Here is a 26,354-nt window from a genome sequence, read left to right as displayed (position 1 = left end):
CAAAATACTCTTTTTAAATGTATTTTTAATTGCCCAGTGCCTTGCACCCCCCAGAACACTTCTTTGGTTATGCAGAGAAACCGCAGGGCTCTGAAGTCTCCGGAATGGCTCCGCAAAGCTGTTCTTTTGTAAAAGAATTTACAGCCGCATTAGCAAACAGCAGATGGAGACAAAGGTATCTTTGGGTCTGACACTCGCCCCACCCGGGGTGCCCAGACAGGTGGCTGCAGTCTGGGAGCTCCGTTTGCATAGCAGGACAACCCCTGTCCTCACACAGCCTGCGCGGCATCCCTTCCCCAGAGACCCCAGGCCCCGGCCCCCTGAGCCCGACCACCGCCATCCCGCCCCTCCTACGGGTTCGCGCTCGCATGCCTCACGCAGGTCGTCCAGCATGCGTGCGCCCTCTCTTATCTATTGTCAGCCTCTCACGGGCTGAACTTCTGACCCTTCAGACGCTCAGCTCAGAACCTCCCTGCAATCAACTCTGTGCTGAACGACTTGACCGAACCGCAGGCCTACGCCTGGCCGCGAGGACGCTCCCCACTTCGCTAGCGGTTACGTTGCCTACGCGTCCGCCGCGCTCAACATAAGTTCGGCCCCCGGCCAGGGAGTTCCGGCCTGGCGCAAGCCGTGACCTCCAATGGGGGTCCTCCGGGGAGTCCAGGCCCCGCCCGCCGCTCACGTGAGCGAACTCGGCCACACCCAGAGCCACGCGCCTGCGCATACTGCGGCCGGGCCGGGCGAGGAGGGATCAGGGCCAGCCCCGCCCCCTCCGTGGCCCCGCCCCGACGCCTCTCCAGGTGCGCGTGCGCCGCGGCCCCGCCCCCCGCGCGGCCTCACTCAGTCTTCCCGGGAGAGTCGGGCGGGCGAGCGTCGGTTTGTCGTCGCTCGTCAGCGGCCTCTGAGGCGCGCGCCCGCTCCGGGCCGGGGGCGGGGGTCGCCCGCCTCTCGGCCTTGACCCGCTCCGTCCTCCGCAGCCTCGCGTTGCGGCCATGGCTGGGCGGCCGTTGGAGGCCGGCGTCGGGGCCCGCGGCGCGCTGGCGCTGCTGGCCCTGGCCCTGTGCTCGCCGGGCGCCGGGAGCCGGGAGCTCGAGTGGTACTCAGCCGTGGTGCGCACCGAGTACGTGGACCCGGCGACGAACCTGACGGTGTGGAGCGTGTCGGAGAGCGGCCGCTTCGGCGACAGCTCGCCCAAGGAGGGCGCGCAGGGCCTGGTGGGCGTCCCGCGCGCGCCGGGCGGGGACCTCGAGGGCTGCGCGCCCGACACGCGCTTCGCGCCCGCGCCGGGCGACCGGGGGGCCGCGCCCTGGGTCGCGCTGGTGGCGCGCGGGGGCTGCACCTTCAAGGACAAGGTGCTGGTGGCGGCGCGGAGGAACGCCTCGGCCGTGGTGGTGTACAACAAGGAGCTCTACGGGAACCTCACGGCGCCCATGTCCCACGCGGGTGAGCCGGGGCGCGCGCGGGCGGGCGGTGGCCGGCGGCCTTCTCGTCCTCGGGGGGTGATTCCGACCCGCAGGCCTCCCAGCGGCCCCGGGCGAGACTCTGGAGGCCTGCGGGTGTCGCACGCTGGTCCCGGGGAGGCGCCGGCTCTGCTTGGCCCGCGTGGTGCCGTCGGGAGGGACGCACGGCCTGGGTCTTGGGTCGTCGCGGGTGGGGGCAGGTGCGGGCTGGAGGAGGCAGCGGGGAGGATTAAAGGACTTAAAATCGGCCAGAGCAGGATTGGGATGCTGACGGTGTGGATTCCCAGCCGTGCCCGTATCTAGTCACCGCTTCCTACGTGCCTCGCCAGCGCACGTGACGGCGAGACTGCTTGGTGACCCCTTGGGTTCTGCACTTCGGTGAAGTGTGTCTGAATATTCTAAATTTTTTTTTTTTTTTTTTAGTCTGACAACCTGGGTGTGAACTCTGAGTCACAAGCCCTGTCTGTTTTCTCCCTTGCTCACCATCAGGTTGTCACACCGGCTCCGGCTGCCGTCTGAGTCCGTGGTAACTTCCAAGTTGGTGATGTTGGTTCAAGAGCAGAACGCGCTGTTTGGTAGCTGGCCGTTCTTCCTCTGCGCGCTGTTCCGTGTTCAGGCAGGGTAGCTTCAGAGCCTTATTTTGTGGCCGATCATGCTTGAACCCGAGTTCAAGGTTAGAGAAACAAGGACCCAGCATCAGGGGTTGAACTACTGTGACGCCTTGTCCTTAGGCAGGAGGCTTGGCTGACTCATTACGAGCTTCCTGTTAGTATTTTTTTTTTTTTTTAAGTATCTGCTGCTACCTAGTCACACATCCTTTTTCCCTGTACGCACTGGTGTGTGTTGTTGTTTGGGCTTCTTGGATGCAAGTTCCGAGCCCAGGGGCAGAATGAGGACAGAAAAGTGGCATCGGCTGTTGTCTCTCTTGTGGGGCGGTGGTTCTGGTAGCCAGCTGAATGGTGAGGAAGTGGACCCTGTTGGAGGACAGTTGATCCAGGAGGGTTGACTGCACATGGTGGGGGAGAGGCAGGGAAACGGGCAGAAACCAGAGGCAAGGCAGTGCGGGGTGGGAGTTGGGGGGGAGGGGGATCTGGAGCTGGATAGGAGAGATCTGGATGGAGGAGTCGGGCTTTGAGAAGGCAAGAGGGCAAGATCGGCCGCCGACACAGGGGCAGCCTCCCGCCCGTGCCAACCGGAAGGAGGGCGGTGGGATTGAGGACGGATGTCCGGATGGTGGCATTGGGCTGGATCTCCCGTCGGTGCGGTTACCTCCCTGTCATGTTTGCATGGGGTGCTCGCGGGAAGTCCTGTCCGATGTTACAGAGCATTCCCTGAACGTCTTGTCAGCAGAGTCCCCAAGTGCGGTGGTAGTTCTGACCAGGAAACCGGGCCAGTGTGCCGTGCTTTCCCGAGATGGGGCCCTTGTAAGCACTTCTGGGTGTATTCAGGATGTGAACTTTTCTTACAGGCAGCGGCTCATCAACCTGGTGTTAACCACTGTGCCAAACACCTATCCCAAGAAAACGTAATGTTCATTTGAAATAATCTTGTCCAGAGCTCCTGTTTCCATTACCCACATCCATTCTGGACTTTTTAGCATGTGGATAATTCTGGTTGAGAGAAAGTGAAAACATTTTTTAAAAAGTGTGTGAAAGTGCCCTGTGTAGACCCTGCTCTGCATAGTGTCTGTATTAGTCTTGCCCTTTAAGGTTGGTGCTCTAACTCCAACCGAGGAGACAGACTAAAAGAATGTAAATGACTGGTCCCAGGATAACAGGGCAAGCTGTGGTCAGGTAATTCTTTGTTATGATAGGCGCTGACCCGTCCATTGTAGGATGTTTCTCCATTGTAGGATGTTTCGCCTCATTCCCATCCCCACTTCCCGTCACCCCCTCAGCTGCAAAAACCCATAATGTCTCCAGGTACTGCCAAATGTTGTGGGCGTTGGGGGGGGGGGGGTGTTGAAAAATCATCCAGCATTTGGAACCGCTGACCTTAAAGAGAGATTAGTTTGGTGGCCGTGTGAAGAGACGCTGGAAATAGTGTCCAAATAGAACTATGAGACCTGTACTGTAGTGGGGACTGTAGAGTGACCCTCACAGAACTTGGCCCAGTTAGACTCACGGATACAACTGTAGCATGACTGTGGCTGGATGGGAGGCTGGGGCACACAGAGCAGGTTCCTGTCCTCTGGTTCAGTTCCCAGATGCCTAGGATGCAGGGGTGGGAGGGTGGAAGCAGCTGGTATCTCAGTCTAGGTAGGTGAGAGGGACGCAGTTATTTGAGCCATCATCACTACCTCCCAGGGTCTTCATTAGCAGGGAGCTAGAGTCAGGAGCCAGAGCTGGGAATTGAACCCAGATACTCCCAAGTGGTATGCAGGCATCTTAACTTCTAGGCTCCCATATCATGGCTTTTCTGAAAATGGAATTAAGTTACAAGAGGAGCCGGCTTTGACATCCTTGAGTTTGAAGTGACTGCAGAGCCTGGAAGGCAGCTCAGACTTGGGCTTCGAAGCCTGTGCCGCCTCTGGCTGGTGGCAGGAAAATCCAGTGTTTAGGATCCTGGTGTTCCTGTGTGATACTTTTTTTTTTTTTTTTTAAAAGATTGATTGATTTATTTGAAAGGCAAAGTAAGAGAGAGGTCTTCCATCCTGGTTCACTCCCCAGTTGGCTGCAATGGCCGGAGCTGCACCTATCAGCAACCAGGAGCTTCTTCCAGGTCTCCCAAGTGGGTGCAGGGGCCCAAGGACTTGGGCCGTCTTCCACTGCTTTCCCAGGCCATAGCAGAGAGCTGGATCAGAAGTAGAGCAGCCAGGACTTGAACTGGCACCCATATGGGATGCTGGCACTGCGGACAGTGGCTTCACCCGCTAAAGCGCCGGCCCCCCTGTATGACACTTTCTTGTGAAATAGGTACAGGTGGTCTGCCTGCAAAAGTGAATGCTGGTGATCTCTTCCCAAGTCACAGAGAGAATTTCTCTAGGTTTTTCTAAAACCCATTGCTTGTCTATACTGGAACCGAGTACAGTTTGTTTTTAATCTGTATTACTGTGACTATAAAAAAGTAACTTTATGTTCCTAGAATGGTGTAAAGGAAATATATGAAACTTGTATAACTTAAATATATAAAGAAAACACTACAGAACACGTGTGAGCAATATTAAGCTGATTCCCAAAGTTAACTCTGTTTACTTGAGCTGCTGATACCCAGCATCCAGAAGGCTGTTAACACCTGCTTGCCCTTGAGGAGCTTATGGTTTAGTAGGAGGGATAAACAGAACTTCCCGGACACAGTGACTTGGGCCTCTGGGAGAGAGATGGTGGCTTGGCATAGGGCGTGGCAAGCAAGGGTTGTGTTGTTATGCCGAGGGGTCTCCCAGGCAGCTGCACCTGTCGAGGCAATCGCCCGGCCATGGTCAGACCCTCAACTCCTACTCCCTATGGAAAGATCCCTTCTAGGCAGGAAAAGGGATATCTGATATTGCTGTGGCCACATCTGTTGTTACTTTACTAATGTAGATAGTTGTCAGTTTCTTTTTGCAAAAGGGCAGCTTTTTAGAGCCATTCCTGTATCTGCAAGAGCCTGCTGTTTCTTGAATAACCCACTTGAAATAAGTCAAAGAAATGCCTTCGGGGTGAGTGTTTTACCCTCCCACAGAAGCGTAAAGGGAGGGCATCTAATGCAAGCGTTGTAGAAGTTAGGTGGACGTGGATCACAGTCAGATCATTACAGTGAGTGTTGGCCTTGCTGAGGATACTGTTGGTTAGTAAAGAGGATAGTCCTCTAGCTGAAATCTCACATGGCCTCTCGGTTGTCACTTTGATTTCTTTGAAAGTTAGTGTGTGCCAGGGACTTAGAAAGTTCAGAGCTGTATTTGGGGAAAAAGCCAGCATTGGGATGGGGGAGGGAAGGCTACAAAGATGTATAAGAAATCTCTGATTTTTATGAGTGAATAATAAAGTCCCTGCTAATGCCTGGGAAAGCAGTGGAAGATGGCCCAGTTGCTTGGGCCCCTGCCATCCATAAGTTCCTGGCTCCTGACTTTGGCCAGGCTCAGCCCTGGCCATTGTGGCTATCTGGGGAGTAGTGAACCAGGGGATGGAATATCCCTCTCTCTCTCTCTGTGACTTTTTTTTTTTTTTTTTTAAATCCACATAGCGTATTTTTTTTTTTTTAATTTATTTGATAGAGTTAGAGAGACAGAGAGAAAGGTCTTCCTTCCGTTGGTTCACCCCTCAAATGGCCGCCATGGCCAGAGCTATGCTGATCGGAAGCCAGGAGCCAGGTACTACTTCCTGGGCTCTGACACGGGTGCAGGCGCCCAAGCACTTGGGTCATCCTCCACTGCCTTCCCGGGCCACAGCAGAGAGCTGGACTGGAAAAGGAGCAACCGGGACTAGAACCTGGCGCCCATATGAGATGCCAGTGCCACAGGCAGAGGATTAACCAAGTGAGCCACGGCACTGGCCCCTCTAACTTTGACTTTACAAGTAAATAAATACGTCTTTTTTAAAAATCGACAAGGGAAGGGGTAAGTGTTGTGGCACAGAAGTTTAAGCTGCTGTCTTTGACGACAGCATCCCACCTGAGCGCCAGTACAGGTCCCAGCTGCTCTCCTGACCCAGCTCCCTGCTAATGTGCCTGGGAAATCAGCTGAAAATGACCCACTACTTGGGCCCTTGCCACCCATATGGGAGACCTGGATGGAAGTTCAGGCTCCTGGCTTTGGCCTGGCTTAGCCTCAGCTGTTGCAGCCATTAGGGGCAGGACCCAGCTAGTGGAAAATACTTTCCCTCTCTCTCTCTCCCTCACCCTGCCTTTCAAATAAATAAATCTTTTTTAAAAAAAATCAATGAGTGGCCAGCGCCGCGGCTCAATAGGCTAATCCTCCGCCTAGCGGCGCCGGCACACCGGGTTCTAGTCCCAGTCGGGGCACCGGATTCTGTCCCGGTAGCCCCTCTTCCAGGCCAGCTCTCTGCTGTGGCCAGGGAGTGCAGTGGAGGATGGCCCAAGTCCTTGGGCCCTGCACCCCATGGGAGACCAGGAGAAGCACCTGGCTCCTGCCATCGGATCAGCGCGGTGTGCCGGCCGCGGCGGCCATTGGAGGGTGAACCAACGGCAAAAAGGAAGACCTTTCTCTCTGTCTCTCTCTCTCACTGTCCACTCTGCCTGTCAAAAATAAAATAAAAAAAAGACTTATAAAAAAAATCAATGAGTAAGGTGTGTGTAGTGTGCAATAGAATATTGGACTTTCTAGGGGGAGGAAATAGTAGTTGCAAAAGCCTGAAGTTCTGAGATTAAGCAGTGCGTTTGGAAAAACTGCAAAAGAGTTTGCAGTACAACTGCTGAATAGTATGTTCAACAAATCTAAAATATTTTTGAGCAAGTCAGATTGTCCAGAGCATAATTTAAAATTCTGCATTGCCAAAAAGAGAATTGTGTTTACTGACCATAAAAACAAGCGTTTTTCATAATGGCGTCAGATTTCTGAGACAGTACAGTGTGGATATGCTGTGCTGTTCCCCTTGCTTAGAAGTCTGTAATTCTCCTAATTGGGTCAGTTCAGTATAGTACTAGAAGATCCCTCTGATTGATTCATCCATGCAGAAACCCTCCTGTGGGCACTGCTTGGTGCTGGGGCTACAAAACCTAATAAATAAAAACAGGTGGAACTCGCCTAGTGAGGAGAGAGGCCGATGAAAGTCTTAGAGGAGGCGGATGTAAAGGGCTTGTTACAGTGAGTACAGGCGGTCAGGCCAGAAAGCCTGAAGCTGAGCTTGTGCTGAATCGTGAAGATCGGCTCAGGAATTAGCCAGTGAAGAGGGGAAAGTGGAGTGAGTGTGACAGTTATTAGACAAAAGAAAACCTGAACGTTTATGGGATTCTCTTGCTGGAACCTGATTCCTTATTGCGTGAATTAGTTCTCTTAAGAAATCCAGCCCAGCCCTTTAAATAATTCAGTAGTGCCCATCTCATTCGAGCGAATGTTGAAGTCTACTTTGTTTAGTTTCCTTGGGAAGAAACTTAAACAGAATTTGGAAGTTATGGGCCAAGTCAGAAGTTTCATTTGGTTTTAGACAAGGTGGTAGAAGCAGCAGAGAAATTATGTTACGTAGTTTGACTTGTCTTCTTTGTCAAAGCTTCTAACTGAGACAGGAGCATGGGGGTTCATGAGACTGTTCTTTCTGCATTTGTGTGTCCTTGAGAGTTTCCAGAGGGAGGTTTAGCTCGTATGAGAGTACCAAGTAGTAATTACCTGCGGCATAGCTGACATAATTGTTCCTATACACGTCTTTCTTAACTGCTCGATGTTGATTTTCTTGAAGACAGCAGCTGCCTGCCTCCTCTCTGTGGCTCCCCCCGAGATGGCGTGGTAGTCTGTGAGTGCTGCAGAGACCCAACAGACTACACTCTGGCTTGCTGAGGGACTCCTGAGACCCAGGTGGGTCACAGGATTGGCTCCTAGACAGGAGACACCTTAGATGGGTGGCCTTCTGGTATTTCAGTAACTAAATTCCACTGGCTGAGATCCACAGTAGATCAAATGCAGATGAAGTTTCTTCCTATGGTAGAATAGTGTTGGGATGTGGTTTCAGTATCCTCAGGGAGCATTCTTTATATGCTTTTTTTTTTTTTTTTTTTTTTTGACGGGCAGAGTTACAGAGAGAGAGACAGAGGGAAAGGTCTTCCTTCTGTTGGTTCACCCCCCAAATGGCCGCTACAGCCAACGCACTGCGCCAATCCAAAGCCAGGAGCTAGGTGCTTCCTCCTGGTCTTCCATGCAGGTGCAGGGCCCAAGCACTTGGGCCATCTTCCACTGCCTTCCCGGGCCACAGCAGAGAGCTGGCCTGGAAGAGGAGCAACCGGGACAGAATCCGGCGCCCCAACTGGGACTAGAACCCAAGTGCCGGCACTGCAGGTGGAGGATTAGCCTAGTGAGCCGCGGCGCCGGCCTCTTTATGTGCATTTTAAAGTTACTTTTTGAGTAATATGTTTGCATGGTACACAATTTTTACTGTACCTTTCCTGCGTCTCAGCTCCTCTGCCCAGAGATTGTCCTGGCCCTTAGCCTCTGGGGTGGCCCTCCAGGAGTACTCTGTGTTGATAGCAGCATATAGCTCTTGGTTGTTCATTGTTTTTCAGAGACAGCCTGCTGTCCTAACAGTTTTACATGCTGCCTTTTCCCTTCTCCTGTCATGAGTACTGTCAGTACTTACAGAGCTGCGGCTTCAATCTGTGTATATATACATCCTGCAGTGCATACAGCTATTTTATTTTTGATGGGTATTTTAAGAATAAAATCTTAGAAATAACATTGTCAGTCAGTAACTTTGTAGGTATCTCATGGTGTACATATGTAAGGACATGTGTGTAGTTAAGTTCCTAGAACGTCACTGGATGTGGAATTGCTGGGTCCAAGGCTGTGTGCATTTTAAAGTCCATAGCTATTGCCCTCCCTACAAGAACGTAGTAATTCACTGCCCAAGCAGTGTACAAGGGTACTGATTTGTGCTTACTCTTGCTAAGATAATGCATCAAGTTTTTTATCTTTGCCAGTCTCACATCTCTACTATAACTTCCCTGTGTTTTAAAACCATTTGTTAAGGAGTGACTGCCAGTAGGCACAGGGGTTCTTTTGGGGGTGATGAAAATGTTATGAAATTAGTGGTAATGGTTGCTCAATCTTGTGAATGTACTAGAAACCACTAAATTGTATACTTTAAACATGGATTTTGTGCTATATGAATATATCTTACAAAGCAGCTTTTTTTTTTTTTTTTTTTGACAGGCAGAGTTAGAGAAACAGAGAGAAAGGTCTTCCTTCCATTGGTTTACTCCCCAAGTGGTCGCTACGGCCAGCGTGCTGTGCCAATCTGAAGCCAGGAGCTTCTTCCAGGTCTCCCACATGGGTGCAGGGGCCCCAAGGACTTGGGCCATCTTCCGCTGCTTTCCCAGGCCATAGCAGAGAGCTGGATTGGAAGTGGAGCAGCCAGGACTCGAAGTGGTGCCCACTGCAGGCTTTACCTGCTGCTCCACAGTGCCGGCCCCAAGAGCTCTCATCTTCTGGTTCACCAGATACTGGACCAGGCTGAAGCTAGTAGAGGAGAACTCAGTCCACGTCTCTCATGTAGGTGGTAGGACCCCAACCACCTGCTGCCTCCCAGGGTGCACAATAGCAGGAAGCTAGAATTGGAAGTAGAGCTGGGACTCGGCCTAGGCACTCAGATATGGGAAGCCAGCGTCCCAGGCAGTGTCTTAATGGCCTTTCAAATGCCTGCTCCTGGAATTCTCCTTTAATCACACTCTAAATTATTCTGTGTATCTGAATCTGTAACCCATTACATTGTGGGATGTTCAGGTGCCACTACCACATTGTTTTTACTTTAACAGTTAGTCTAGGTTTTTCTGTTTAAAATTTGTTTCTCAGGGCTGGTGCTGTGGCGCAGCGGGTTAACACCCTGGCCTGAAGCGCTGGTATCCCATTTGGACATGGGTTCGAGACCTGGCTGCTCTAATTCCAATCCAGCTCTCTGCTTTGGCCTGGGAAAGCAGTAGAAAATGGCTGAAGTCCTTGGGCCCCTGCACCCACCTGGGAGACCTGGAAGAGGCTCCTGGCTCCTGGCTTTGGATTGGCACAGCTCCAGCATTGCGGCCAACTGGAGGGTGAACCAGCAGCTGGTAGACCTCTGTGTGTGTGTGTATGTGGGGGAAGCTCTGACTTTCAAGTAAATAAATAAATCTTTAAAAAAATTTTGATTCTCATCATTTTCCTCTAAGCAGACTTTTGAAGTCACAATTTTTAGGTTTTTAAAAATCCTATTGCTTTTTTATGATTCTTGAGTTAATTTATAGCTTGATTTATGTAAAATCAATTATTTTGCTGCTGCTTTCCTTTTTTTTTTTCCTTTTTGGTCTTGTGTCTACTCATAGCTTCAGAGCAATGTTAAATAATAATGATAGTGGTGAAAATATTGCCTCTTTGGTTTTTTTTTTTTCTTTTAAAGATTTATTTATTCAAAAGGCAGAATTATAGAGAGGCAGAGGCAGAAGCAGAGAGAGATCGTCCATCCACTGGTTCACTCCCTAAGCTGCAGTGGCCAGAGCTGTGTCAATATGAAGTCAGGAGCCAAGAGTTTCTTACAGGTCTCCCACATGGGTACAGAGGCCCAAGTCCTTGGGCCTTGTTTGTTGCTTTCCCAGGCACTTTAGCAGGGAGCTGGATTGGAAGTGGTGCAGGCAGGACTTGAACCAGCACCCATATGGGATGCCAGCACTGTAGATGGTGGCTTTACCTAATACACCACAGCTCCGGCCCTTGCCTCCTTGGTTTTAATGGGCATGTTTTCAGTATCAGGTATCAGTATTCAGAAGTGAAATTGTTCTTTAGGTTTCTGTTTATGTTTTATGATCATATTTGTATTTATTATCTTAGAAATAATTTTAAAGCTTATTTTTCTATAATCTGTGAAACCATTTAAATATCACTGGGGGTGTACATTCCTAATACAATCAGTCTTTCCTCTTCTGGAATCACTTGCTGTAACTTGCAGTTACCTTGAAGGTTATCCATCTTATTGAAGTTTTCATACACACACACACACATAAATATATATATGATAGATGAACATAGTACTCTTAACTATTTCTCTTATCTTTCTCTATATTTTATGATTTTTATACCTTTTTTTGCTTTTTCCTATAGGAACAGGAAATATAGTGGTTATTATGATTAGCTACCCAAAAGGAAGAGAAATTTTGGATCTGGTACAAAAAGGAATTCCAGTAAAAATGACCATAGGGATTGGCACCCGTCACGTGCAGGAGTTCATCAACGGTCAGTCTGTGGTGTTTGTGGCCATTGCCTTCATCACCATGATGATTATCTCATTAGCCTGGCTAATATTTTACTATATACAGCGTTTCCTATATACTGGCTCGCAATTTGGAAGGCAGGTAATTATGAATAAGTCTTTTATTTTTGCTTTCTAAAATATAGTTCATAAATATATCCCATATATATTGCTTGAAGTTGTATTTGACTATTAATTTCATTATCAATTGTAGTACTTAAAAATGTGATTTTTTTTTTAAACTTTTCAATTAGAATATATTATTCTGTTTGTGAGGAATTAGATACCTTAAAATCTGCACACTTGGTTCATGCAGATACCCTGTTTGTCCTTTTCTGGGCATGCAAAAGTGCCACAAAGGCATGAGATAGAGCGGGTCTGCTCTCTGCCGCCCTGCTGCTCTGGCTCGGCCTAAAGCTAAGGGACAGAGAGGGTGGGGTTCCCGGCTCCATTGAGGAGCCACTGTGCAGCAGCGTTCTGCAGGGAGGCCCTGTCTCATGGCAGCAAAGAGCAGGAGGTCACAACACCACGGGCTGCCACAGCCAGGCCTCCAGAACTGCCCTGAGAAGCTGGGCTTCTTGGGAGGGCTCTTTCCTCCACCTGCTACTTTCTTGCTAATATATAAACCTAACACTTGGTTTCTTCATTTACATCTGGCTGTTATTTACATTACTTATTTGAATGGTTTTTTATTTGCTTGTTTTAGTTACTTTCAGTGTAGTCGTTCAACTTTGCTTTGTAAATGAGTTTTTTGCTATATGCTTGTTTTTACTGTGTGTGACTTTTTAAAATAGTAATTTAATTAAAAATTTTCAGCAAATGATACTGATGTTTTCTGCCCCAGAGCCATAGAAAGGAAACTAAGAAAGTTATTGGCCAGCTTCCACTTCACACTGTAAAGCATGGGGAAAAGGTAATATTTTTGTGATTTTATTATTTTGGTTTTGGGGTTAGATTCTGGACAGTGTGTCTGTAATGTTAATAATTTCCTTGCAGTCTGCTTATGTATGGTATCAAGCTTGCAGAGTTTGTGTGAGTTTGAGTTGGCACTAACTTTCATGCGTGAGTTTTTTAAAGGGTGCTTGGCACTCTGCCATGTGTGGCGCCATACTGTCCATTATGGTAGCCACTGGTCACATAAGACTCCTTCTATCTAAATTAATTTAATCTACAGGTGGGTGCCCTAGTCACACGGCTGCATTTTAAGTGCTCAGGAGGCATGTCGGCTGGTTGCTGCCACACTGGCCAGTGCTGCAGGAGCCTCCTGCTGCTCAGGTCAGACCAGGGCACCGTAATGCGGATGCTCAGTGCCTTCAGTTTTTTGCCGTACAGTCTGAGACTACGCATCCCTTCTCTCAGACCCTTAATTACAGGAACATGTGGAGGAGGAGAGAAAAGGTGTTTTTAATAACCTTTTTTTTTTTTTTTTTTAATTTTTGACAGGCAGAGTGGACAGTGAGAGAGAGAGATAGAGAGAAAGGTCTTCCTTTTTGCCGTTGGTTCACCCTCCAATGGCCGCCGCGGTTGACATGGCTAATCTGAGAGTTGAAAGTTCACAAACATACCAGAATTGTAAAGCATGTTTGGAATAGGGCCGACCCTGAATCTGGAGCCTCAGACTCTTAGAGGACAGAATCCCTGAAAAGAGAAGAGTGGCGTTTATTCTGGGCTCTGTCCAGAGCTCTGTGCTGTGCGGTGTCGATAACTGTGTCAGCTGGTAGCTGTGGGTGGGCTCAGCTCTTCTAATTTTTGTTTTATTTCACTAAATTATTGAGATTTAATCTATTCCACTTCCCCCCCCCTTTTTTTTTTCTTTTTAAGATTTATTTACTTAATTGAAAGTCAGAGTTACACAGAGAAACAAGGAGAGGCAGAGAGAGGTCTTCATCCACTGGTTCACTCCGCAGTTGGTCACAACGGCTGGAGCTGAGCTGACCCGATCTGTTCCAGAGCCAGGAGCTTCTTCCGGGTCTCCCACTTGGGTATAGGGGCCTAAGCACTTGGGTCATCTTCTGCTTTCCCAGGTCATAGCAGAGAGCAGGATCAGAAGTAGAATAGTTAAGTCTCGAACCGGCGCCCATATGGGTTGCTGGCACTGCAGGCAGCTGCTTTACCCATTAGGCCACAGCGCTGGCCCCTCCACTTCCCTTTCAAAAAAAAGGAGGGGGGGGTTAGCTGCCCTTCTTCTCATGTACATATCTTCCTCTAACCTACTTAAAGGATTAAAACAAAAATAGCACATTGAATTATAGACCTTTGATTTTTAAAAATCTGGAGTCTGGTGGCTCAGTGATACATGTAATATTAGGATATTCTTGGAGTTGTACAGGTGGCTACCATTCCTTCCCTAATAACTTTTATATTCTAGTGCATTTTAATTTTAATAGTTTGTGTGAGGTACTGGGTCTTTCCAAATTTATTGGACAGAAAAATATTGACAAATGTGTTAAACCAAAAAGGTTTAAGGGGGAAAAAAGGTAACTTTTCAGGGCTTAATTAACATCTTATTTACAAATCATCAGGCGTACTTAGCGAGAGCGTTTTTCCACTTATTGCCTGTGACAGACTGTACATTCTCATCATGATAGGTTATTTGACAAGCATGTGGTTTAATATGCATTCTCTCCTTAGGAGGAAGATGTAGGTTCATAGGTGTGATTTACTGATCCACATCTTTGATAATCCAAGTAAATTGATATACTTTTCCTATGTGGAGCAACTTTGAAAATTGCTTCTGGGAACTGTTTTTTGAAAGTTATTCCTGGTTCCAAGAAGTGGCAGTTTTCACATTTTATTGCACATTTTATTGCACAGAAAAATATTTTATTTATTCAGTCTGCATTGTAACCAGTTTCTGAAGTCATTCACAATAATATAAATCGCAGATCATTACTAGGGACTTTAAAAACTATTGCGCTATTTTTGCATAGCAAATGCTAAATAAATAATATTTATTTTCTTTGTAGTATAAAATTTTAAATGTTCTAAAGTTGATACAGACTTTGATATCAAGATGTACATATAAAATTGAATTTTTACTGCTTCCTTGTTAACAAATGGTGCACATCGCCAAGTTGTTTTTTTGTTTGTTTGTTTTTGATAACCTAAGGATTATGTAGCTGCTTTTCGTAAAATGAACTTGCCAGAGTTGCAGCCATTTGCAGACACTGACCACTGGTACCCAAATTCCTACTCTAGAATCCCAGGAAGGAGAATCTTGTCGGCCCATCTTGAGTCAGATGACTGCTTTGGGCCTGGCTGCTTTGGTTGATGGGGCAGATGCAGGTGTTCCCCAGGCAAGGGAGGCAGACTGACCCACTAGAAAGGTCTGTGGGCAGTACATAGATTTTTTTTTAATTTCACTTTTTTTTTTGAGAAACTTAATTAACTTTAAAGAAGCACCCAAGACTGGTACATCTTTTGCGAGCACTTAGCCATTACTATAACTTATGAGACCTAAGAATATCCCCACTTAATATGTTAAAAGAAAGTAAGTCCTTGAGAACCAATTTTTATCATTAATTAAGGAAGTAACCTAAGAAAACAAGCAATGGAATTGGATACTTAGACATAACTAAAACTTTCGAGACATAAGAATGTCCTCCACTTAATACACTAGAACGAAATAAATCTTGGAGAACAAGTTTTACTGTTAACTCTCATAATCCAACTCTTTGAGGACATAGGACATAATTTCCTGCATGGGAAATTAGTGCACAGTGACTCCTGTTGTTTATTTAACAATTAACACTCTTATGTATGATGTCAGTGATCACCCAAGGCTCTTGACATGAGTTGCCTAGGCTGTGGAAGCCTTTTGAATCTTGGCTTTCCATGCCTGAAATGCTCTCGTGGGCTTTTCAGCCATACCAGAATGCCTTAAGGACTGATGCTGAGGTCAGGGTGCTACTTAAAGCAGTTGTCGTTCTGTGAGTCTGCTGTGTGGACTGCTTCCCATGTTGGAGCATTCACTCCATTTTAATTCTATTACTATTACCAAACAATTTTATTTACATGATCATTTTAACAATCCTACCTGGTACATAGATTCTTAGAGGTAGAAATTTTGTCACTGTTGCCTCCTCTTTAGCAGTTTTGGTTTTTCAGTGCCTTGTGTAATTTGTTAGATGAAGAATAATAATTTAGTTTGTAGTTCTGTTCTCTCTAGTTAGGTGAATATTGCAGATATTTAGCCACTTGCCATTTTCATTTGCAAATTGTTAACTCTGTTCCTTAGCAAATGTAAATTTGGGAATTAATAGTTTCAGGAAACAAGCAGCTTATTGGATATTCATTTTCTTCATATTATATGTTTTATATCTGAAAAGTGATTTATCATAATGAAGCAGGCATTTTCATTATCCACAGTTCTTAAAACATGAATTTTTTTTTAAAAATGGACATTATCTTAGTACTTAAACATTGTTCATATCTGATTAGTCAGTGACTTTGCCTTTTCAACTAAATTTGTTTAAAAAAAAAACTTCTTTAAATTTTTTAATTTGAGCATGAGAGAGCACGCCATTCACTGGTTCACTTCCCAAATGCCCACAACACCTGGGTCTCACTTAGGAACCCAGACACTTGAGCCATCACTACTGCCTTGCAGGGTTGCATTAGCAAGAAGCTGGAGTTAGGAGCTGGAGCCTGGTGTCTACCTCAGTCACTCTTTTTTTTTTGTTTTTAGTTTAAAGATTTATTTATTTATTTGAAAGGCAGAGTTAGAGTCAGAGAGAGAAAGAGGGAGATAGAGAAGTTCTTCCATCCGCTGGTTCACTCCACAAATGGCAGCAGCCACTGGAGCCATCTTTACTGCTTTCCTAAGCCATAGCAGAGAGCTGGATCGGAAGTAGAGCAGCCAGGACTCAAACCAGCACCTATTTGGGATGATGGCACTGCAGGCAGTAGCTTTACCTGCTATCACTGGCTCCTTCAGTCACTCTTAATGTAGGCAGTGGGCATCTTAACCTGCAGGCCAGACACCCACCCTTGGAGTAACCTCTCAGTAGTGTTAAAAAGTAAATACAAAGTATGATTATTTGTATTTTAGTTTCAAGTGTTCCCATGTAGAGTAGCATTCCTTATTTAGTCAGGGTTTAGTGATTTGCTAAGGATATACTATATACCAAAGGTTACAGTATATGCTTTTTCTCTTCTTTTTACAGGGAATTGACGTTGATGCTGAAAATTGTGCAGTGTGTATTGAAAATTTTAAAGTTAAGGATATTATCAGAATACTGCCATGCAAGTATGTTCTCTTTATCAACTTAACCATTAAAAAATTACATGACAGGTTTCTGACAAGAGTTAATGTGTCTTTTATGCTATGAAGATTTTTACTGTCTTGTGATCATCTCATCTTTTCGAAGAGAAGCTTCAACTTCAGTGTTACTTGAAAATTGCTTTGCTTAGGAGACTCACAGGTGACCATTAAGTTCCATTGTGTATTTTTATCACAGGTTGGCTCATAATCAAGGCTCCACTAGAATCTCTGGAGTTTGTCTACTTTTAGCAAGGCAAAAGTATGCTATGTTAGGACAGAGGAAACTGAAGCAAGAAAGATGAAGGACCCAAGGGAGAAGGCCCAGAATAGCCAGCGGGAAGCAGGCCAGAGAGCAGTTGCTTGTTCCTTTTTTTTTTCTTTGTAAGATTTATTTACTTTTTTTATTTGAAAGGCAAAGTTGGGGGATGGGAGGATCAATCTTCCATCCACTGGTTCACACCCCAGATGGTCACAATGGTCAGGACTGGGCCAGGCTGAAGCCACGGAACTGGAATTCCATCTGAGTCTGCCACATGGTGTTAGGGGCCCAAGCATTTCAGCCATCCTCCTCTGCTTTCCCTGTCACATTAGCAGGAGCCAGAGCAGAATAGCCGGGATTCGAACCAGTGCTCATCTGAGATGCCAGCATTGCAAACAGAGTCTGAACCTGCTGCGCCACAGTGCCAGCCCCAGTTATTTGCTCTTATTTGCACGTTGGGGTTTGGTTCTTTTAGAGAGGTGGTACAAAATGAGTATTCCTCCCCTTTTATTCTAGCTACATTGGGAGGGTTGTTTAGCAACAGGAAGTTTGCAATTTAATGGGATACTTTAGTCAGAAACTTTTAAAAAAGAATTACTTGTTTTACAAAACAGTTTATTTTGTATAAGATAAATTGTTTTAAATCTGATCAACCGTAATTATACATCTATTAACACCACAAATTAATAATACTTTGCTTTGTTTGCAAAGTACTGTTGTATTACATAAGGATACCTCAGAAAATTCCTAGAAAAATGGAATTGAAAGATAAATTTATTTTAGTGCAAAAAAGATAAAGCCTTGGGGCTAGTGCTGTGACATAGTGGATAAAGTCATCACCTACAGTGCTGGGATCTCATACAAGTGCTAGTCCTAGCTACTCCACTTCCAATCCAGCTCTCTGCTATGGCCTGGGAAAGCTGTAAAAGATGGCCCAAGTCCATGGGCCCCTGCACTTGTGTTGGAGACCAAGAAGAAGCTCCTGGCTCCTGGCTTTGGATGGGCACAGCTCCAGCTGTTGGGGCCCATCTGGAGAGTGAACCAGTGGATGGAAGACCTCTCTCTACCTCTAACTCTGTAACTCTGCCTTTCAAATAATTAAATCTTAAAAAAGAAAAAGTGAAGCCTATGCATAGTTTGTTTCATACTATGCATTCTTCCATGAATAAAAGATGATCCCCTGTGAGCATACATTTCAAAATATTTTTGCTCCAAAAATAAACTTAACACTTCTAGTTCCATTTTTTACATTTTCAAAGTATCCATGTACAGATACTTGATAGATTAAATTCTTGATAATTCGTTGAAGGAAATGAAGCAACAAGTATCCGAATAACAAAATGAAAGTTTTCTTAGTAAAGATAGCTGGCTGGGCTCTGGATGTATTTCTGTGGGGTTGGTGAGGTGGGAAATTAAGGTAGAGGAGAAATTTTACTCTGGGCTGGTTTAGAGCGGGTCTTTGTGACTTAAAGGGATGCTCAGGTACCTGCACAGATAAGGAGTGTGCCGATGGCTGAGTAGGGGTTTGCACTTGACTCTCAAATGCAGTCATGTTACCTGTGCAGGGTCCTAATCTCCTTATTGGATTTTTTTTTTTTTTTGACTATTTATTTATTTATTTGAGAGGCAGAGAGAGAAAGGTCTTCACTCCCCAAATGACGGCCGATGCTGGGCCAATCCGAAGCCAGGAGCCTGGAGCCTCTTCTAGGTGCCCCTCGTGGGTACAGAAGCCCAAGCACTTGGGCCATCTTCTACTGCTTTCCCAGGCCATAGCAGAGAGCTGTATCTGAAGTGGAATAGCTGGGACTCAAACGAGCACTCACATGGGATGCTGGTGCTGTAGGCAACGGCCTCACCTGCCACACTGCAGTACCGGCCCCTCCTTACTGGGGTTTGATTCCTCCCTCCCCCATTTTGTCTTGTGCTCTATGTAACAAAGTCCCCCAATAAAGCCAATATGTTTCTTTTGTGTTTTGTAAAAATTATTCCTTTTGGGGTCAGTTTTATTCTGAGGATGTAAAGGTCAGAAAACAAGCCAGACTATAAATTAGGTACATTTGTGTTTGAAGAAAAGGTCTTCAGAGAGTGGTGATAGAGTATAGCAGTTGTGCACTGCACCCAGCACTGTTGCACGCGTGTTGCGTGTGCCATCAGAGCAGCCAGTGATATGTAGGTGCAGAGAGGGCAAGAACCTCATTTTGGTTATGGCCTTTAGATTGCACAGCTGCTGCTTGAGGCCCACCTGTGGCTCCAAAACCCATAACTCCCTGTCTTCACGTGGAAGGAAAAGTTAGCGGGAGGCAAATCAGTAAAAGAAGTGTTAAGTGGCCTTTTCCCCTTTTCATGTATTTTTTAAAGGCTTATCTTAAGATTTATTTGTTTGAAAGAGCTAGAGAGATGGAGAGATCTTCCATTCACTGGTTCACCTTCTAGATGGCCACAACAGCCAGGGCTGGGTTAGGCTGAAGACAGGACACAGGAGCTGTTTCTGGGTCTCACATGTCCGATGGCAAAGACCCATGCACTTGGGCCATCCTCCAGTGCTTTCCCAAGCCATGAGAGAGCTGGATCGGAAATGGAGCAGCTGAGACACGAGCCAGCACCCAAATGTCATCAAAGGAGACTGCTTTACCCACTGTGCCACAAAGCTGGCCCATTTTTTTATTTTCTAAAAGTGAAGATTCCTATAAGAAAGTATTTTTTAAGCTTATGATTCAAAAGATGATTTGTTCATATTTTGCTGTATTTTCATTGGAGTCATTTTTTGAACTCACATGAGATTCTGTCAACTCAGTATCAGTTGAATCATTAGCTAGCTTATTTGTGTCCCATTTATTCCCAGAGGGCCTATAATTTCCAGTGGCACATGAAGGCCTAAAGCCTGGCATGAGGCGGATGTGGGCCACACTGTTTTTGTGGAGTGGAGGGGAAAGGTCAATGTACACCCCAAATAGATAATGAGGTGGGACAAAGGAGTGGACTGGAATTGCTGAGCTGATGTCAACTAACTGATGAGAGGAGGAGTTGGGAGAATGTCTTAGTTCCTTTATAAGGTTTATCAACATTTATGTTAAAACATTAACACATACTTAATTTTTTTAGGCATATTTTTCATAGAATATGCATTGACCCATGGCTTTTGGATCACCGAACGTGTCCAATGTGTAAACTTGATGTCATCAAGGCCCTGGGATATTGGGTTTGTTGCATTTTTGTTTATATTCAATCTCTGCCCCAGTCCTTCCTGAGGGACTCCATGTCACTACTAACCAGAAACAAGAGAAACGAAACAGCAAGGTGCTACTCCCAGCATCCTTGTGATTGAAGAATTTTTCCTGTTTATTAAAATGAATGTGTAGGCAGTCCAAAAGAAATGAACCAGATGTACTGAATTCATAATGATGGAATGATAGGCTAGAATTTGTAATGACTTTAACTGTATTTTGGTAAGATATACTGCAGAATGTCTGCATGTAGTCTGGCATACACAAGAATCAAAATGTTTGCCACGCAGGGAGCCTCATACCGTTTGTCCCTCACCTGAGAGCATATTTTACATGTGAGGAGCCTGAAGCCAACACTTCTGACATCCAGATTCCTGAGTGTCACACAGCGCTGGGGAAGTTGTCCTCCGTCAGCCTGTGATCCTCAGATGGTAGTGAGCCCCTTCCTCAGAAGACATGAGGGCAAGGTGCAGGAGAGCCTGTGGTGGTAGCTGGCTGGACCTATACTGAGGTGCCCTACGTGCATGATCACGTTTAATCTTTACAACCTTGGTGGGACGTCCTGTTCCCAACCCCGCTTTACTAATTAGAAACTCAAGCTTAGAGAAGCCTAAATAATTTGCCCAAGGTCACACAACTAGCTAATGGGGAATCAGCTCTCACACATGAGGCTGCTGAACTCCCAGGTGCAAGCTCTTAACCAGTACCCATCCAGGAAGGGGGACCTAGAGGAAAAATATTTTCTAGGTGGTTATATTTTTTATTGTTTATAATTGGTCTCCTTGAAATCTTTCAGTGCCTCAAAGTACTCTTATTTCAATTAATATATTTGTCTTGTTGCTAAACATGTTTAGAATTTATTGTAGCATTAGAAACTACAAGGCTTTTTGTTTGTTCTGCTTGTTGAAAGGTTTATTATTTATTTGAAAAACAGAAGTAAATACAGGGAGAGACGGAGAAATCTTCCATTGGTAGCCACAATGGCCAGGGCTGGGCCAAGCCAAAGCCAGGAGCTAGGAACTCCATCCAGGTCCCCAACGTGGGTGGCAAGGGCACAGGCACTTGGGCCATATTCCACTGCTTTCCCCAGTGCTTTAGCAGGGAGTTGGATTAGAAGTAGACCAGCCAGGACTTGAACCCCAGCGCTCTGATACGGAGTTAATGATGTTGCAGGCAACAGCTTAACTCTGGGCTGCAACACCAGCCCAAACCACAATGACTTTTTAATTGTCATTTTATAAAATTTAAGGCCCTATAATAGCCACATAAGCTTCTTAAACAGCATCACTAAAGAATTGTCCTGTGAAGACTGTTACCTTCCAGGCAGCAGGTCTGCTTAAAATGTTCTTGCATCTTCTGATTTAATGTGTCCTCAAAAGATGTGTAGGAAGTCTGAACTTAGTGGCTACTGTGGTGTTCTCTGAATTGTGTTTTTTAAACGTGAGTTCCAGAATGCCCCTGCTTTAGGGACATAGGAGGGAGGCGGTCAGCACTTGGGAACTGTCTGCCTGCAAACTCATTCTGAGGTGTCCAGAAAGTTTATCTTTGCTCTAGAGCTTCTAAATTTTGCTTATTCATGGTTGTCAATCGTTATAGCTCTGCCTCATGAACTTGGTTCATCCCCTCTGTTCAGAAACCTTAGCTTAGACAAGAGCTTGGGCCTTCTGGACAGCATTTTGAGTATTGGGAGCTTTGGGCAATGTTTTAGAAGCACACTCAAAGTTTTCTTTTTTAGGTAGTGATTTTAAAACTGTTTTTCATTTCTCGATACTTGTATACAGGAATGTCACTGACCTTTAATCCTCCTAAGTTTTGGTTTTGGAGAGCTAACTCCATATGTGCTTCATATATTAGGAATCGAGATTCTTTCTTTTCCATAGGTTGAGCTGCTTTCTAGGACTGTTAACTTTCAGAAGTCTCAGATATGTGTCCCAGAATTTCCTAGTTTTGGAACAAAAGAAACTGTAGTGGCTTTAATTCTAAGAAATGTGCTAGTTGTCTTTCCTGTTTTAATCTCTGGACAGTATGCAGTTTTCTTGAGCCATCTGCCCCCCTGCACCAGGTGCTTCTGACAGGCATGGCAGCTCTGCTGCAGTGGTTGGCTCAGTCCTCACAGCTATGTGAGGAGATATGAAAAAGCACCTTTGCTTGAGGGGTCCGGGGGATTTCACTGTAGGTCTGGTGGTGCTGGGGCTTACACACACATGCAGCACGGCAAAAGAGGTGTGTTTGAAGCCCTGTCTAGGAGCGGGTCACCTGCCAGCTAGGAGTGGGAAGACGAGTTTATAAGCAGGGCAGCTGAGCCGGTGTCAGGATCGTGTGGGGCTGAGGCTGGCAGGTCGTTAGGGTTGGCCAGGTGTTTATTGAAACAGATGAGGAGACTGAGCAGGAGTTTGGGCATCGTAAAGGTGTGTAGTTACTGCTGTGTGCCAGGTCCCATGGGCGGGCAGTAACCCTCAGTCCTGTCAGCAGCAGTGCCCGCACTCTCCATAGCACAGCTTTCACTCTGGTCCTAATCGGAAAGCCTACAGAGAGTCCCAGATGTTGAGGCTTAATGTCGTCCTAAGAGTCACCAGCCTTCAGTTGCATTATCTTTTCTTTAAAGCGGCTAAGGCAAAATACAGCTGAGAAACACCTGTTTATAAGGAAGCCCTCCCCACCCCCCACCACCGAACTCATTTTTTCTTATTTCTTGTGGAAACCGTACAACCTGTTCATCTGTAACAGCGTAGTGCTTTACTCCAAAGCTGCTTCAGCAGTTAATTCATGGTTATGGCCTTAGTGCACAGCAGAAGCAGGACAACATAAAAAGCTCCCATTGAGCCAATAATAGCTCAAAAGGTGGCCAAGCTTGTTGTGTCAGGGAGGGAGAATTAGTTTTAGAATTAAAAACGTGTTGGTCTTAGGTTATGAGAAGACACTGATTTTCTCATGGTGCTAGATAAGGAGACATACTTTTTGCCAAATTCGGTGTAGAGAAGTAAACAGTGTGGGAATTAGGAGCAACTTAACACGGTAGGTAAGCTTGATCCTGGTACTTAGCAAAGTATTTCCTTTTGTTCTAATTCTCAAGGGGGAACCTGAGGCAGTGCAGGAGCTGCCTGCTGCAGAGCCCGCCCCTAGAAGTGTTTCCCCTGTGACTGTGCGTGTGACTCTACAAGACGACGACGACAGCAGTCACCCGAGCAGCCTACTGTCCGCTTCCGCAAGCGAAGCCGTGCCGCAGGACCCTGCCAGCTTTAAGGAAGACGCAGGTGAAAACACGGCGTTGCTAGGTAAGTGCTTGCAGGTGACGCCACAGTGCAACGTTAGGAAAATTAGGAAACGTAGAAACACAGGAAGGAAAAAACCCTGAAATCCTGTAACTTTCCAGGTGTTTTCTGTTTGAGGGTGGGAAGAGATCACCTATGTGCTCTTACGTAGCCTGCTGCTTTCACTGAATGAAGCTCCTTGTTCTAGAAAGTTTTCTGTATAGCTGTGGTGCTGCATTTTGGGTTTTCTGTGATTTCCTTAAACTGCTGATGGACGTTTACTAGCAGTAACGCCTTCGAGTCGTGTGTAGTTACCACTCGTGTCACCCAGCAGGTGAAACTGCCATTATGGAGGCAGTTTCACGTGTGGTCACTTTGTTTCTCAAATGAATTGCTCAGTTCCTCCCCAGCTTATTCCTGGAGATACCAGTGTTTTCATATTGATCCTTACCTGTTGAAAATGTTATGTTTTTGTCATGTAATCCTCCCATTCATCATATCCTTTGACTTTTTGGTATATTTTATATAAAAATTTTTATGGGGTCTAGTTTCTCATTCTTTCATTATTCTACCTTTGGTAGCAAGCTAATTTAGGAAAGTGTTTCTTATTTCAGGATTATAAAGATACTGGCCTGCATTTTGCTAGTATTCATGGTTTTTGCATTTTACGTTTAAATTTGAACCACATAAGTTCATGTATGTGAGGTGGGATTTAACTAATCAGTTTTTCCCCAAGTATTTAACCAGTTTTCCTAATATTATCTAGTGAATGAATAATAATTCGCAAATGGTATGTTTTAATATTTGCAAAACAAGGCAAATTTACTCCTTTAAGTTTTAAACCAATGCTAGTGGAAGAATGCATTGTGAGGAGGAGGAGGGGGAGAACACCTTCACAGTATGACACATTGCAGCGCCTGGTCTGTGGCAGCATTTTCCCTTAACCGGCCCTTCAGCTGAGACCAGACCTCTACCAAGCACTGTGTTGTGTTTATAAATGGCTCATTTTTAGGAGTCCCCTTAGATTGAGGCAGAGCACATACCAGTGTGCTTTTTGCCGTTGCCGCTAAATTCAAGAAAAACTAGATTTGCTTCCTCTGTAACCGCTTCGGAGTTCTTCAAAAACAGATAAAGGCAGTTATCCTGACGCCAGGACCTTCAGAACAGTCCCCGGTTTCTGCGCTCTTGTTTCCTGGAGGACACCACAGTGCACCATGATCTCCCCAGATGCCCTCTTAGAACTAGGACTAGGGTGAAGGGTTCTCACTCACCCTCCCAGCCTGTGGAGAGCTCATGTTTTGTTGTTTTCTTTTACTTTTTTTTTTTTTTTTAATTCTCAAGTGTTGTTCCCTAGTAAACTGACAAGGCGTTTGTAAAATGTACTTCCTATTTTATAATAGTTACAGTATAAACAATATTAAATTTAGAAAAATCATTTATCTTACGCAGACATTACACTTCCAGAACATTACATAGTTTGTAGCCTCTCCTGAGCAACTTGGAATTCATTGTGGAAATTGTTCACAGCAGACCCTGGAGCAGGTGCTCCTCATACTCCCACATTGGCCCCTTCCTCTCTCTCACAGCTGGTTGGTCTTTGTGTGATAAGTATGCGAGGTAATACATATGTTAATTGGCTTGATTCCACAATGGATACATATTTCAAAACATGCAGTATACCACAAATATGCAGTTTTTATTTTCCAATTTGAAAATTCAGTTTTAAAACTGGGAGGAAGAATTTAATAAGAGTACTACTTTACCATTAAATTAAAAATTTTAATTGGCAAAAGAAAAATATTTGGTTCCACTGCTGTGTTTGAGGGAGTATTACTCTCCTGTCAGAAGCCTTTGACACCAGACTGATTTTGCCCTCCTGTTCTGTACTCCTGCAATGCCAACTGTCTGTTTAATGCCAGCTCCACTCCTGCCATTTGTAAAATGGGGATAACATGCCAGTGTCCACCTCAGAGTCCAGTGCTACAGCGTCCAATTTAATGCTGGCTGTTTTCACTGGTGGCAAAATCACCATTGTCTTTGCCGTTGCCACTTGTTTGAAAGGACTGTAGTCCCACCGCCTCTGACTCTGTGACACCGTGCTGGTCTGACCAAAGACAGGAAGCTTCTCATGCCATTGGTGAGAAGGATTTGATAGGTTTTTCTTGCTGACCACCTCTGTGGAATGGGTTGTCATTTTTGCATGTACATTTATGTTTCTGTAGTTTGTTATCTTCAGATGAGAACTTTGCATAGCAGGCTTGGGCTGGGCCGTCCACCTACTGCCATCAGATGGCTTCTGTTGCTTTGTTGCAGACGCTGGCAGGAGTGACCCGCAGCACGGAGGACCCGCCTCTTAGCACATGTTCCCGCTGACAGCGTCACTGACACAGCTGTGGCTTGAACTAAAGGACATTTTTATTTTTTTTAAGCACATAGTTTGTATACTTGAAAGTAATGTACATTATTTTACCTTTCAGATTCTGATTTGATATGTGAAGGGCTAAGATATTTTATTCTTGAAGAGGTTTTTGATTAGTCTTTATATTTATCTACTAAAATAGTGTTTACGATTAAAAATGTTGTTTCAGACTGTCACAAAGACGACACCAAGGGAAGGCACTCTATTGTGGGAGACGGGTGTATTTCCAAATACCAGATTAGCTACCACAGTACTGTAGAAACAAGATAAGTCCTATTGCTTAAGGTTCTTAGGCAGAGCACACTGATTTGTTTAGATAATTGACATAGTGTTGTTTAATTCAGTAATTGATCACATGGGCTTTCCCTGGAGGAAAGACTTTTTCAGAATTTTAAACTTATGAGAAATCTGCAGCTTTCTTGCACATCTGTATGTATATAGTGATTTCAGACCTGAGGATACTTTTTCATTGTTTGGAATTATGAGAAAAGCACTAGATGACTGGGATTTGCGTTTTTCCCTTTATTGCATAATTTCATGTAATACTTTGATGGGAGAAATTTGTCTGTTTTTTCCTAAATAAAAAACTAAGATTCTATATTGCACATGAGCATTAAGTTCTTC

General features: G+C 45.4%; 1 protein-coding gene across 1 annotated transcript; it reads left to right on the top strand.

Annotated features, from left to right (window-relative positions):
* Nucleotides 1-887: 887 nt before the first annotated feature.
* Nucleotides 888-26,328, top strand: RNF149 (ring finger protein 149). Its single transcript, XM_062209964.1, has 7 exons — nt 888-1,443; nt 11,167-11,417; nt 12,159-12,227; nt 16,480-16,562; nt 19,939-20,035; nt 23,134-23,335; nt 25,625-26,328. Exons 1-7 carry the CDS (start codon nt 993-995, stop codon nt 25,666-25,668), a joined length of 1,197 nt encoding a protein of 398 aa, XP_062065948.1. The 5' UTR covers nt 888-992; the 3' UTR covers nt 25,669-26,328.
* Nucleotides 26,329-26,354: the final 26 nt, after the last annotated feature.

This window comes from Lepus europaeus, chromosome 13 (assembly GCF_033115175.1).
Source record: "Lepus europaeus isolate LE1 chromosome 13, mLepTim1.pri, whole genome shotgun sequence".
Lineage (NCBI taxonomy): Eukaryota > Metazoa > Chordata > Mammalia > Lagomorpha > Leporidae > Lepus > Lepus europaeus.
This window is presented reverse-complemented; position numbering and strand designations above follow the sequence as displayed.